At 44.0% G+C, this 14,729-nt stretch overlaps 1 protein-coding gene across 1 annotated transcript in view; it reads right to left on the reverse strand.

Annotated features, from left to right (window-relative positions):
* Positions 1-240: 240 nt before the first annotated feature.
* Positions 241-14,729, reverse strand: part of LOC146782761 (extracellular calcium-sensing receptor-like) — a 123,668-nt gene continuing 109,179 nt past the window's right edge. The window contains exons 4-5 of the mRNA XM_085637235.1: positions 1,250-1,373; positions 241-1,157 (exon numbers count right to left, since the gene is read on the reverse strand). Coding sequence (XP_085493361.1) covers positions 241-1,157; positions 1,250-1,373 — 1,041 coding nt within the window. The remainder of the gene's footprint in view (positions 1,158-1,249; positions 1,374-14,729) is intronic.

Consider the following 14,729-nt stretch of genomic DNA (forward strand, 5'->3'; position numbering starts at 1 on the left):
CAATGAATAAGCATGTTTTACTCCTGAAAAATCATGAGTAGGGTACAGCTAGTCATGGAGTAACAAACAAATACTCTCAGGAACTACTTTGTGAATCAGGCATCGAAATTCAAGTGCATTTCATCGAACATGCTCTGTTAATCAGTCCACTTCAATTTATGCATGTCAAACCACCATGGATCAAGGTGGATTGGAATGTGAAACATGAAAAATAGACAAATAAAATGACTTAACATTCTTTCAGATTTTGGTCTGTTTTGCACCGTGCCCCATAAGATAATCCTTTGTGTTCACCTCTGATCTAAACATTATGATGTAGCATTTGGGAAAAAATATGCAGCAAACCAAGGAAGAACTGGAAGAAAAGATGGCGAAAATCTCCATGGCCACCATGTACTTTCCCTTTGTGCTGAGGTAGGCAGGAATAAAGGACACCCAGACAGTGAGGAATGCCAGCATGCTAAAGGTGATGAATGTAGCCTCATTGAAGCTGTCAGGCAGTTTTCTAGCTAGGAAGGCCACTATGAAACTGATGGCAGACAGAAATCCAAGATATCCCAACATGCACCAGAATGCAATCATCGAGCCCTCATTACATTCTACTATGATTATTCCAGGCTGAGAATGAATGTTATTTTCTGAGAAAGGAGGAGAGAGGCTCAACCAAGAGATACACAGAACAACCTGAATAAGTGTACAGACCCCAATCACTGTGTAGGACATTGTGTGTCCTGTCCATCTTCTTAATTTACTACTGGGTTTAATGGCATTAAATGCAATGACCACCATGATGGTTTTGGCTAAGATGCAAGAAATGCAAAGAGCAAAAGTGATGCCAAAAGCAGCCTGGCATATGATGCATTTTTCTTGTGTTGGATAGCCAATGAATGCCAATGAGCAGAGAAAGCACAGGGTGAGAGATAGAAGTAGCAGGTAGCTGAGGTGAAAATTACTCGCTTTGACAATAGGGGTGTTCCTATAATGAATGAAGAGTCCCAGAATGAGGGCAGGTATCATTGATGACAAAATGCTGATTGCTGTCAAGATAACTCCAAAGGCTTCAGTGTAGGAAAGAAACTCTATCATCTTTGAGATGCAATTGTCCTGATTCTTGTTGGACCACTGATCCCAGGGACATACAAAGCAGTCAATAGAATCTGAAAGATAGAAATAAAGTGAATTACATATGAGTTGCTTTCTTGCAAATGTCATATCAGGCATAAAACTACTGATTTGTTGGTGTTCTTACCACTTTGGTTAGAAATTTCCCCCGGAGCACAGGGGACACACTGGAAGCAACAAACGGGCTTTCCTGGCATGATGGTTTTTCGGAATCCATAGGGGCATTTGGGACTGCACACTGAGATAGGCACCTAGAGCAAAAAATGATTAAATTGAGATATTGGGTTAATATGAAATCTTCTTTGAATTACTGCTAACTCGAAAATTCTCTTGAAGAAGCAGGAGAAATACTATGAAGTTATACAAGAAAAAGTAACAGAAATTAAGCAATCTCAAATACTACTTCCGATCTCTTTTAATGTATATAAAGTATCCATTAGAAGGGATGTACTCACGGGGTCTTTATTCCTGATGGATACAGTATCTCAGTAGTTGTGTTATGACTATCTCTAGATATCAGTCTTGCATTTTTACTTTAGATATTCATCATAGTAAATCTAGGAAATACAATTTTTCATAATGTTACTCATACCTTTTGAAGATCAAACTTATGAACATAGATACTTCCCATAATGTAAAAGGTATTTTTTTCATTGCTAGATTCCACGTACAAAAGACGAACAACCACAACTAACTAGTAATACACCTTTTCATGGCACATGATTAGTGGCAACATTTCATTGATCTCTTTTGCTTTCTCAACAATTATATTTTGGAGGTAGATATGCTAGGTTTGGAGAGTGACTTCCCACTGGAATTTTGTTGTCATAAGGAGCTTTTTGTTGGAGAATATTATACTTCTCCCTGAAACGTATGACACAAATTTCTCGTTTAGGTATTTCACAGCATTATGAGCAACAGCTTTGCGAAGGGGAGACACAGTTTTAAATTTGGGACAAAAAGCTACTGGCGGGTGGTGCTGTTTCTTTATAGACTGCAGCACATAGGTCCATTTTAGAATATCAAACAGAGATCACTCCACCACATTTTTTAGGACCTGTAGATTTTTAGACTTGGCTTTGGATGTTCCAGCCTGCATGGAGTTCCAGTAATCCTGATTTAAACCAATCTCGGTTCTTCCCATTTTAGGTCAATCTGCACTTGTCATTAATGACAATATCAGAGTTCTCAGCTTTGAGCTAGGTCTATTGAGGTTTGTTTGCTTTAAGACATTGATGGGATCCCAAATTAACAAAAGGTATGTTTTAGATGCTTCAAGACTTAATCTCTTACAATCTACCCAGCTCTTTATTTGATCAAATCCCCCGGAGTCCCTGCTCAGATATATCAGTGGAAAAATTAAATTAAATTTGTTGTGGTTAGCATAATTCAGTAATCCCACAGCAAGGCCTAGCAAAAGCTGGTGAAGAGGTTTCACATGTAGTTCAAAAGGTTAGGGGATAGGCAATATCATGTTCAATAATCACCTTGCACCTACTTGGCCCACCAACACTCTTTGTATTTTGCTGAGAAAAATGTAAGTCATTTGCTGGCTATCTCTGACAGTCTACTGACTATTCAGTACTGCAGTGTGAACTAGAGTGTCAAATGTTGCAGACACTTTCAGAAACATGAATAAGGCTCATGCTTGTAATATCAAAGATGGTATTTTGCATGCTCAGTAATGCTGCCTCAGTGTGTATATGAGGGTTGGAACCAATTGATTTTTACCTTGAATGGGATTGGCGTTCTACAAGTTCTGAAGTTATGGCACCCATATTTAGTCCATGATTTCTTTAAGGGTCTAAACTGTCAAGTGATATTTCATTTTTAACAAAGATGTTCATAAAGCCTTTTGCAGGGCTTTTGGAATATGGCCTGTCTTGAATGTACAGTTTATGATACAAAAAATGAAAAGAGCAACATTTGTGAGACCTTCTTTTAGAGCCATGATTTGGAAAAATCACCAGGGTACGCTCTGGAGTCTGTGATTTTTATAGCCACAATCTCTTTTGAGATAATCTATGTATTCAATTAATTTACTATTACATTAGTGAGAATGATACAGACACATAATAACATATATTATATTTTATATATTAGATTAAAAACAGTAGCAACCACAGTTGAAAACATAAAAATAATCATTCCTAAACTAGTTCAAATTATTGTGACAATTCATACTACCATTATCAAACCAGGTAGTCAGATTACCTCATAAAGGTACGACTATTACCAAAGCTTTGCTGATCTTTGTTTGATAAATTGCTGCTTTCAATTCATTACAACCATTAGACTTGCCTCACCACTGTAAATAAAGTGTGGGTTCAGGGCCTATCTAGTTTTCACAACATATAGCTAAACTATAATAATTAATAAAAGGTAATAACCACACACTGCCTGGGGATCAGATAATATGTACTAAGCATAAGGGCACAAGTCAGAAATCTGCAGCACACCTTACTTAACAAATATAGTTGCTTATTTACAGTTTGACAGAGAGGGTACTCCATCACAGTGGTGACAGAGTACCCTCTCTGCTAAACTGAAGGGCTACTCACCTGATTTACAGAATACACACAGGCGGAACTTAAGAATGCCCATGACAGAGACTACTCCATCTCTGTATCAAACATACTCCTCCGACGGTGTGACAGAGTAAGGGCCATCGCCATATTGGCGATTTGACCATTCACTCATTAGAGTAATGAGTGAATGGCTACTTTCCACTACCCCTTACTGCCAGTTAAAACTTGAGGGTATAGGGCAGTGAAATTACAAAATGACTCCCACACCATGGAGACAATTACTGCTTTGGGATTTTTTGGGGAAAATACAAAAACATGCCAAAAGTTATGTTGATGGTACTATCTGTCCACCTTTTATTACCTTGACAGGAACTGCTGTGTCAGTGCTTCTTGGCATTGTTAAGAGATGGCACTGTGTCACTGAACTTCTCTAAATTTGGCAGGAGAGGGCCCTAGTGGACGGGGGGAGATTAAAGTACTCTGCCGTTCCAATGCATTTACTCCCGTCCACCAAAGTCTAAATAAGCCCTGTAGCCTGGCAGTGATTTAAAAGTGTACACCTAGGACATTTATAGTCTATGCAACACTCCCACTGGAACAGTTTAAGCATACATTCAAAGAAGGGGTGTTAACATCCCTACGCCAATGACATTCAGCTCGTCTTCTTGCTCTTTGCCGCCCCACCACCATTAAATCCAACTTCCACAACTGCATGAAGAATGTCTCATCCTGGACGAAGGACAACTGCCTTAAGCTCAACACAGATAAGACTGAGGTGCTGTTTTTTGGCAGCCACATCACCCTCTGATATGATCCTGGACCTCGGATCCACCCCAACACTGAAAGACCACACCCGCAACCTCAGCATTATTCCAGGCAGCAAACTCTCAATGAAACGGCAGGTCAACGCAGTCTCCTCTGCCTACTTCCATACTTTCTGCATGCTCTACAGAATCTTCTAATGGCATCCCATCAGCACCAGGAAAACAGTGACACCGGCCCTCATCACCAGCCGTCTGGACTATGGCAACACTCTCTATCCAGGCACCACCAGTGAACTCATGAGAAGACATCAGACGATACATAAGGCAGCAGCTAGACTGACCCTCAACCCACATCAACTGGCACCTGAGAGACGTTCACTGGCTCCCCACCCATGAATGATGCCTTTTCAAACTCCTGACCCACGCCTACAAAGCCCTTCATGATCTAGCACCTGCATACATGATTCACCACTTGAACTTCCACCAACCTTCCAGGAACCCCTGCTCCGCCCACCTCTCCCTTTCACAGAACCACACATTCACCACTGCTGCACCGTAGCACGCTCCTTCTCCTACATCATGGCCAAGTCCTAGAGTGCCCTCCCCCTATACCTCTGAACATCACCCTCATTAATGGACTTCATGAAGAAGCTTACAACCTGACTCTTCGACTGAAAACTGCAGTCCAGTGTCTGGATACCATCACAGGCAATAAGTCATGCTCTACAAATACAGAATGATTGATTGATCACCCAAGATTAATTAATAGCACCGTTATGTCACTTTTTATATTCATTTAACTGTCCAGAAGATAATCCCGTCTCATAATTGAGGCCTGCACCAACATCTTGACCTCGCCACCTCTGGTATAGTCCAGCTAGAAGTCAGATTGGGAAAAAATGGCCAATGTTCTTTCACACTTGTTCTGTATTCCCTCTTCCTAATCATATTATCCCTTTGCTTCTGATGTACAGGACTGAGGTTCAGAGGAATCTGAAGTTCAGGAATTGTTCTAGCTGTAAGCAGCCCAAGCACAACTAGTGCATCATCAGGGAGGACTAGGAGCAAACAGAAAACGAAGGTGACTGTATCACCTCTTGAGCTGTCTCCTGGGACTTTCAGCTGAAGATCTCTTCCCCAAGGAAAATCTCTTCTCGTTGCACATACTGATGCTCCTGGTCAGATCCACACCTACTAACTGTCATAGCAACCACACCACAGCAGATGATGACAGTGCCTAGGGAAATAGAGATGATTCAGACATACATGCCACTAAGCCTAAATGAGCAGTGCCACCCCATTCAACATCCAATTTGTAGACAAGTAATTATTCACTGTTACCATCAAATTAGCCTGTTAGTATTTTGAAGGCAAAGGGACTCTCATCCAGAGTGAGAGGCAGCAGAAGCTCTGCAAAAAACCAGGCCAACATATGTTCCCCATTGTGATGCTTTATAAGGTAACCTCCTTAAAAGAGTATGTTTTGACAGGGACAGAACTAGTCACATTTTCCCTTTCTTAGAGAATTTGTATGAATAGGGATGGACTGCATTCTCCGATACGCCATCCTTTCAGCAGATGATTGATGTGAGCAATGGTGATAAAAACTAGTTGGGTATTTCAGTGATCTTCAATGTACTCGTTTTTCATGCAGAAATGTTTTTCATTCTGACTTAGTTAGGTCTATCGTGTGATTTAGTATGACCTATTGATGCCTCTACACAGGGCATACAACACACAACACAGAAATACATACAAAAATTTGTTTTTGGTCAGCACTTTTCAGTCATAGGCAGATTTGAGTAGTCCCTCTCCAAACACTGGCTAGATGGATTTTGGATCAGCCCACAACATTTCAAAGATGGATACATTTTCTGAGATTGTCTAGTGATGGGTTCAAAAGGTTCCTCTACTTGCTACTAGGTGTTCATGATAGTAAATACAGACACACACATTCTAATATTGGCGTGCAAAAATTACACATGCCAGGGGCATGGCCAGCAAGATGGCAGGCGAGACCTGGCCTTCCAGGCTCCGTCCCAGCCTTCGTTATCCTCACCAAATCCTGAGGCCCGGGGTCCATCGATCCCCCAAACATTGCACAGTGTGCCTGGTAATGTCTGCTGCGTGTGTTAAGCTGAACTTTGCTACCCTGTCATGGCTGCAGCATCATCCTGAAGAGCTGCAGCAGCTAAAGAGATGAGGTCTGCACTACCCTAAAATTGTAGCCATTAGCTTTGGATCCTCCTTGAGATGCCCAAGGAGGCCTACTCCTTCTCCTTATCCACACCCTGGAGTACTCAATGCCTGCTGACCTGGTCGGTTGACCTCCCCATCCTGCCCCATCATGGCCGTCTTGATGTCTGATGATGGTAAGACACACAGTCAGGGAGACATCCTAGAGACAAGCATTTCAACGGCTGGGGTGGCATGAAAAGTATACCCTGTGACGCACAAGAGCCCCGGTAAGTGCTGAGAAGAACCTGGCACCAGGAAGGGAACATGCTAGCTCACCAGCTGTGCGCCGATGCCTAGTATCAGACATTGAGGGAAGCACAGCTGTGGCAGTCTGGGAGTCGGGTCTCGAGTCAGTGTGTGGTGGCCTGAGATTATCAGTGCAGCTGGCACATGAGACACTGGTGCAGAAAAGTACTGAAAGTTGGCCTGTGCCCCATGGGATGTGAAGACTAAGTAGGTGGTGTTCCCTCTGGTGTGGACCGGGACACCGGTAGAGTGAGCCCGATGTTGTGCATCAGGCCCCGATAGGGATTGTGTGAGGCCTGTGTGGGGCTGGCCACAGGGGAATCATGATTTGATCTACTGTCCCGACCCTCAATCCACATACATAGCAGAAAGGGTGCACCATTCTGGGGCCGGTTCCTGTCTTTTTCCACTGCGGCACTAAAACCGCTAGTGTGGCTGACACCCAGGGGAGGTGAATCTTGCATAACGAGACGTGCTAAAAGGTGATGGAGAGATGCCTGGCCCTGAGGGATGTGGAAACTTAGCTGACAGCGTTTCTTGGGGTGCTGGAGCACAGGAAGTCAGGGGAAACCCTTTTATTAAGTTACCCCCCCTTCCTCCTGCAACATCTCTTGGGACCATAAGCATCTTGGGTGCCCTCTATTCTTCTCACTACCCAGTGGGGGCAATCGATGCAGGACACTGATGTGCTTTGTTGGTAAATGATTACATCAAGGTGGGGATGATGGCCTGCTTTGTTTTCCCCTACAAGTGGGGCACTCATCTAAAAGACAGGCCCACTGGTGTCTTTCATTGCCATATGACATACTGGCCAGTGTTTTCTCACCTGGCCCCTCTCACCTCCTGATGTTGAGATTTGGACTGCCAACGGATGAGGGACCCCAGACTGCCACTGTTTCAGAGTATTATTGTACAGTGTTGTTCCTCCCTAACCCTTGCTCCCTCCTCTGCCTTATTACACTGTGACTGTAATGCACACTAGTGTGTGTGCCTCTTCTCCCATTCTACAGTGGCAAAAGACAAAGGGCCAGATGTATGACCCGTTTTTGAATGCGTAAACGAGTCTGTGACCCGCATGCAAAAATACCAATGGCCATGTACAAACCCTATTTAGCGAGTCGCAATTTATTTGCCACTCGCTAAATAGGATTTGCGACTCGCTATTTGGAAGGGGGGGTTCCAAGGGCATCCCTTCCTAATAGCGACTCTCTACCCTATGAAAGAATGTTTTGCGACTGCAATTGCGGTCACAAAACACTCGCAACTTACCACCCTCTTCCCCTTTGTGAATTCAGGGGAAAATATTTTTTTCGGGGAAGGCAGTGGTTCCGCTACCTGCCCTTAAAAAATTAAACAAAAACATTTCAGTTTTCTTTTTTTAAATGCATCCCGTTTTCCTTTAAGGAAAACGGGCTGCATTAAAAGAAAAAAGCTGCTTTATTTAAAAGCAGTCCCAGACATGGAGGTCTGCTGAGCGTAGCAGGCCACCATACCTGGGAGGGCCAGCCATTCTCAATGGGGCCGCAAATTACAAGTGCCTCATGAAAATGCAATTTGCGACCCCATTGGGAATCGTAAACAGTGTCTATGACAATGTTGTACATTGGCATTAGCGTCTCACGAATTGCGACTCACAATTTTTTGCAATTTACGAGTTGTTAATGCCAATGGTTGTACATCTGGCACAAAGACCCTGAACCTCCTCAGCAGTGAAAAATTGACAGATATAACAAGGCAGTTGACCGCTCCCCCTTGGACTCTGCTGCCCCGTCATTGCCTGACAATGCTGCCTCCTGCTAGTGGCGGTTCAGACCTCTAGGACAGCCCTCGAATATAAGATTGGTGAGGTTTGATCTGAAGTGTCACTTCTGAGGCAGTATCTCCACAATGTTGCGTGACTGCTGCAGAAGATAGGATAGCTGAGCTTGAGGATACAACACATTCCATTGGCAAAGACCTGGCAGAGGTGAAGACACTTACTAAAGACCACACATGGAAGGTGGATGATTTGGAAACTAGAGCAAGGTGAAATAACCTGAGAATGGTGGGATTTCTGAGGGGAGCAAAATGTTTACATTTCTGGGGCAATGACTCCACTCCAACTTCAGGGCTGCTAACTTCTCCCTGTGTTTAATCATTGAATGGGCGCACAGATCCATCACTGGTCAGACACTGCCTGGCGAACCCCTGTGTCCAATTAATCACACGCTTTCTGAACATTCAGGATCGGATATGGTCCTTAGAGAGGCAAGACAGAAGGGAGTAATCAAACTCAAGGCCCCCACTTTATGCTGTTTTCAGACTATTGGAAAGCGGCACAGAAACAGAGAAAGATGTTCGATGCAGAAATGGCCAAGCTGAGGTCTATGCAGTTGCAATATATGTTGATTTGTCCTGCCATATTGAAAGTACTATTTCAAGACAAGGGCCATATATTCCTAATGCCCAAAAATGCCTGGCACTGGATTGAGGAAAGGCCTCGGCTTCAGCTATCGCAGAGACAACAAGAGTCTGCTGGCCATGGAGAGCTGGGGGCTAAGCCCAAACTGTGGTCCTCACTATGAGAGAGGAGAGCTAGGTCTGGAGGAGGTGGTGGTAGTCCCTTACCCAGGGGTGCACTGCTCATGGCCCTCTTGGTGGTGAGGGGTCAACAGACTCGGAGAGGGAGGTGCGATGTCAGGAGCCAGCCTTCCTTGTTGTGCAGTGATGATGCGGCAGTCCGGTGGAGGATTGATGATGATTTGGACATGGCTCGGAGGGGGCTGCATCTAACCCTGAACTGGTGCTCAGAGACAACAGTGATCCTGTATGATCTGGGTGACGACCCTCTTTCAGGGGCACTGAAGACATATTGTTCAGCTAGTGGTGGAGGCTCACTGGTGCGGCACACCTCTTTACATTTTGGTTGGTGTGGTTTGTTGGTTGTTTGGTGTGTGAGGTTTGTTGTAGGAGTGATAGGAGTGTGATTGTGGAATACATTTTTAGCTTGTGGTGTTTGGTGATGGATGCGTGTGTGGGTGACAGACCTCTCAGATTTTGTACGCGAGTCATTATGTTTGCATGGCAGTGGGCTGATGCTTGCAATGACTTGTGGGAGGTGGGGAAGGGGAGAGGGATGTCTGTTTCAGTTTGTTATATCATTGTTATGTTAGTTTTGAGAGGCAAGTACACTATTAATGCACATAGTCGAGGAGAGAGACATCCACTTGGTTATAGCTATACTTACCGACCTCATGGCACCCAACTTAGACTGTTCTACACAGGTAACTGCATGGGCACGGGATACACATTTGGCACGCCTTGTGGCTACTCTGGGGCTCTCAGATCTTTGGAGATGATGCTACCCTTGCAAGAGGGGATATTTTTACTTTTCTGGGGTTCAAGGGGAGTTTTCTAGATTGGCTTACTTCTTTGCCCTGGCAGGTGAGATAGGAGTAGTCATCTGTGCAGAGTATTTTGCGATTGGACTGTCGGACCATTCCCTGTTCTGGGCCTCAATAGGACAGAGGTGAGGCAGGACAGTGGGATGAAAGCTGAACACCTGGGAGCTTAGGAATGCAGAAGTGGCCAAAGAAATACAAATAGACACAAAACTTCATTTTACTGAGAATGAGGGCTCTGTGGAGTCTGCTATTACACTCTGGGAGGCATGCAAGGTGGTTCTCCAGGACTGAGCTCAGAATATACTTGCCCGCAGAAAGACGCCTGAGGTTGAAAACATGGAGGAGATTGAGTGCCAGTTGACAAACCTGAAGGCCATGATCCAGAGCCCCAGTGCTTCACTGGTCCTACAAAAGCACCACTATGGAATAGACGCATAATGAAACTACGAGGCTTTGAACCCTGGGATTTAATTGACATCTGCAAGGTAGGTGGTATATTGGAAGATGGAGACCCTTCCCCTCTTTGCAATGGGAATATCACCTTCATCAGACTCAATACCTAAAATTTGCACAGCACCGGCATTGCATGGTTGGCTGAAGGGTTAGACACTGTAGACAATCCTGAATAGATATGCACTGTAGACAATCCTAAATACACTCCTCTTGAGGGTAGGCTGCTCATGAAGGAGCTTGGGAGCAAGGCCATCTCATACACCCACAAAATTAATAATAATTATATTCCTGAAATGCTTGGTGAGATGTGAGACCGATGAGTGTTGGGCCACTGGGAGATTGATGATACCTATTGGGTGGCAGCCCTGATGTAAAAAAAAGTAAGTTGCAATAACACAGCTCTGGCTCAAACAATTTAAGACATTCCACTGGGTCTATTATGAAAGAGCCAGACTGCAACGGATGGGGTGGGCGGCCTCCCTGGAGTATCTGCTCTGTATGCACCTAGAGGCGATTTCCTCCACACACTTTGGGACTGCCCACACATACAGACATACTGGGCCAGAGTGGTAAGAGAACTCCCGAATGTCCTAGAGGTAGATGTACCAGTGGACCCTAAATGTATACTTCTAGGGATGCCAACGGATATAGATGTCCTGAGGACACAACTCCTTTTCGGCAATCTAGGTTGATCGTGGTAAAAACTAATGTGGCCAAATATTGGGGAGTGCATGAGGTCCCCTTCCTGCATGAACGGAAAGCTGGTATGGACATGTACATGGCTGCCGAATGAGTTACCTATAAGAGCTGGGGCTGTACTAGTAAATTCAGAAAAATATTTTGTTCCTGGCCAAGTTACTATGACTTTGGGCCTGTGGTTGATGAGGCCAGTGCAATAGAACCAAATACTATGGGTGTCCAGAAATTGATGTTTGAATAGAGTTATACCCCCCAGCTGCATAATCTCTGGTTTACCTGTTTTCCTTGCTGTTGGAGCACTAGTGGGTATGGTTGCTGATAGAATGGCTGTCTTGGTGGAAGTTTCTGATGACCCTTCTCTCCCTCACATCTCTCCCCCCTCCTAGTGTTTTTCATGTCATTGAAGCTTTGGTAGCACACCTTTGGGTGCTCAATAATGCCTCTTCGGTTGTTGTTTTTGAAAATCAATTACAAGTATATTTTTGTTAATTACACATGCTTAATGAACTGAAAATAAATGACCATTCATTCATGATTTAAAAGGTGCTGTATTCACATAGCGTACAAAAGACTAAAACCACACACAATGACCGAAGATTACACATAATTAGTGATTACTAATGCCTCATAGTCACTAGTGTGAGCATCTTTTCCAAGGAATATACATAAACGGAACATGAAACTGATCAATACAGAAAGCAATTCCTTAAGGAAACAAACCACTGAGGAAATGGATGAATTTGTCGACGTTTCAGTCTTTTTGGTGTGTTCATGCATTATACCATCTTCAGGACGATGAGTCAAAGTGTTGTATGACCCCTGTATTAACGGACTATTCCATCAATTATACATCAATGAATGATCAGATTAAAAGAAAAATAGACACACCCGTGAGAAAAAGAAATCAGTGACTTGTCCTGTTAGAAATTGATCAAGATGAGTAAAAGGACTAAAACCACACCCTTCACAAGAGACTGAGGGATGTAACACAACCACGAAGAAGGATTAAAAAGATGTGGTGAATAGAATATCAGTAACTAAAATGTACTTATAAGCATTCCATTGGGAAATCCTAGTAATGGCTAAGTCTGATTTTGTTTAAAATGTTCTGGTCACTGACACCGAAAAAGAAGCTATTGAAGAGCTCCTGAATTTGATATATATCCAAACTGTCAAGAAAGAATGAACATAATGACCTTTTAATTGCTTATTCGACAGCACAGATGTTATCTGATATACAACAAAGGGGCTGATTACGATGGCGGTAGTAGGCACCTCCGCGGTGCTGGCGGAAAACGTCAATTTAGTTACTCCTGCGGCGGGCCTCATGACCGCCATATTACAATGGGCAACGATAGCCCTTTTTCCGCCCATCACAGAGTTTCTGGATCCACCAGATTTCTTGTTCTGCAACGGTGCTGGAGGGAGGCAACAGAAAAATTGTAATTGTAATTGTAAAACATTTGTAAAGCGCATGGTTACCAAAGGCATCCCAGCACTAGAGGCCAAAGTTCATGAACTACATATCAGTTTATGGAAACAGGAAGGTTTTTTATATGTTTCCGAAAGACCAGATGGTTGGTTTCACACCGAATGGCAAGGGGGAGGGCGTTCCATAGCCTTGCTGCGTTGTATGAGAAAAGGCGGCCCCCTGTGCATGCTTTCCTAATTCTAGGTACAACTGCCAAGTGTTTATTGCCTGATCGCAGGATTCTCGCAGGATGGTAAAAGGAAATGAGGGAACGTATGATAGGTGGGCCAGAACCTAACAATACCTTATGTGAAATGCAGGGAGCCTTAAACTGCACTCTCTGCTGAATAGGTAGCCAGTGAAGGGTGGCCAGAGCAGCCCCTGCTGACTGTCGGTTGGGAATATTCAGGAGTTGTCGTGCCGCACTGTTCTGGACAATTTGCAATGTCTTGACCGTGGAGCAAGGTGCTCCTAGGTAAAGGGCATTGGCATAGTCGAGCCTGGAAAGAATGAGGGACTGAACCACCACTTTCCTTGCAGAGAAAGGGAGGAGAGTAGGCCTGGGCGAAAATTTCGTTCCGTTCGCGGAAATTGCGATAATTTGACATTTTCGCGTTCCGCGGAGAGCGCGAAAATGTCAAAAATTCCGGTTTCCGCAGCTTGGCGATAATTTGTTTCTTGCTCGCGCTGTAAAATAATACATTCTCACGTGCGCGCAATCGCCTTACCTGAATCCCTGCGTTCGCCGACAAGTTTTCTTGATCCGTTCGCGTTCTCCATGAGATGTTGTATTGTTTTTAGCCATTTGCGCTGTCTCACGACAGTTCGCGCCCGCAGTGACGTCATGCGTCGCGCGATCACGTCTTTCTTCTCGCGATCATGCACCGCGAGACAACTCAAAACAAGATGGCCGCACCCGCAAGCAACCACATGGGTAAGTTGGTGACCCGCAACCATGCAGAAAATCTCGCGAACATGCCGGAAAAAAACTTCCGCATCTTCGCGATATTTCCGCTTGTTTGCGATAATTTTAAACATTTTCGCGATAATTTGCGAAAGTTATTTTCGCAAATTCCGCCCACCCCTAGAGGAGAGGAATCATTTTCCGTGCCATCCTCATCAGCCCAAAGCAGCTACCAGCAACTTTCCATGCTTTTTCCCCAAAATCAAGGTTACGATCCAACCAAAACCCCAAACTTTTTATATAATCTTTGGGGAATGGGGGAAGGCCAAAACAAATTGGCCAAGATGGTATTATATTAGGTACGGAGGGTTTACCCAGAAACATCAACTCCGCCGTGCGGAATGACTTCCCGACCGCTGGACAGATCACGATGTGTAAAACAGCCTATCAGAACGCAGAAGAGAAACCACCTATTCGGAGATGGCGGAAGCACAACTGCGGAGATAGAAACTGACAAGTGTACTGGGCTACATACTTCACACTAAGAATTTTCCTGTGTAGAAAGGTCTTAGTTCAGACAACATTCACAAAATGTTAGATGAAAACATGTCAAGATGACTTGCTATGACAACGTTCATGTATTTCCCACATGAGAAACTTAATCAGTAAGAAATATATGTAAATGCCATCAGATGGCCTTAAAAAGTAGTTAACTGGCACAACATGCAATCTATGGAGCATGAAGTATTTAGATGGTAAGGTACTGCGATACTGGAAGGTGTCTTGAGTGACATGGAGAAAGACGATATACCCTTATGAACTAATTTGGTCAAACTGAAATTTCGGCGTGGTTTGATATTTAATAGCTGCCCAGAGACGAAGCCAAGAACTCTATATGCAAACTGTGGTCAGTGCTCTAAA

Source organism: Triturus cristatus, chromosome 12 (genome assembly GCF_964204655.1).
Source record: "Triturus cristatus chromosome 12, aTriCri1.1, whole genome shotgun sequence".
Taxonomy (NCBI): domain Eukaryota; kingdom Metazoa; phylum Chordata; class Amphibia; order Caudata; family Salamandridae; genus Triturus; species Triturus cristatus.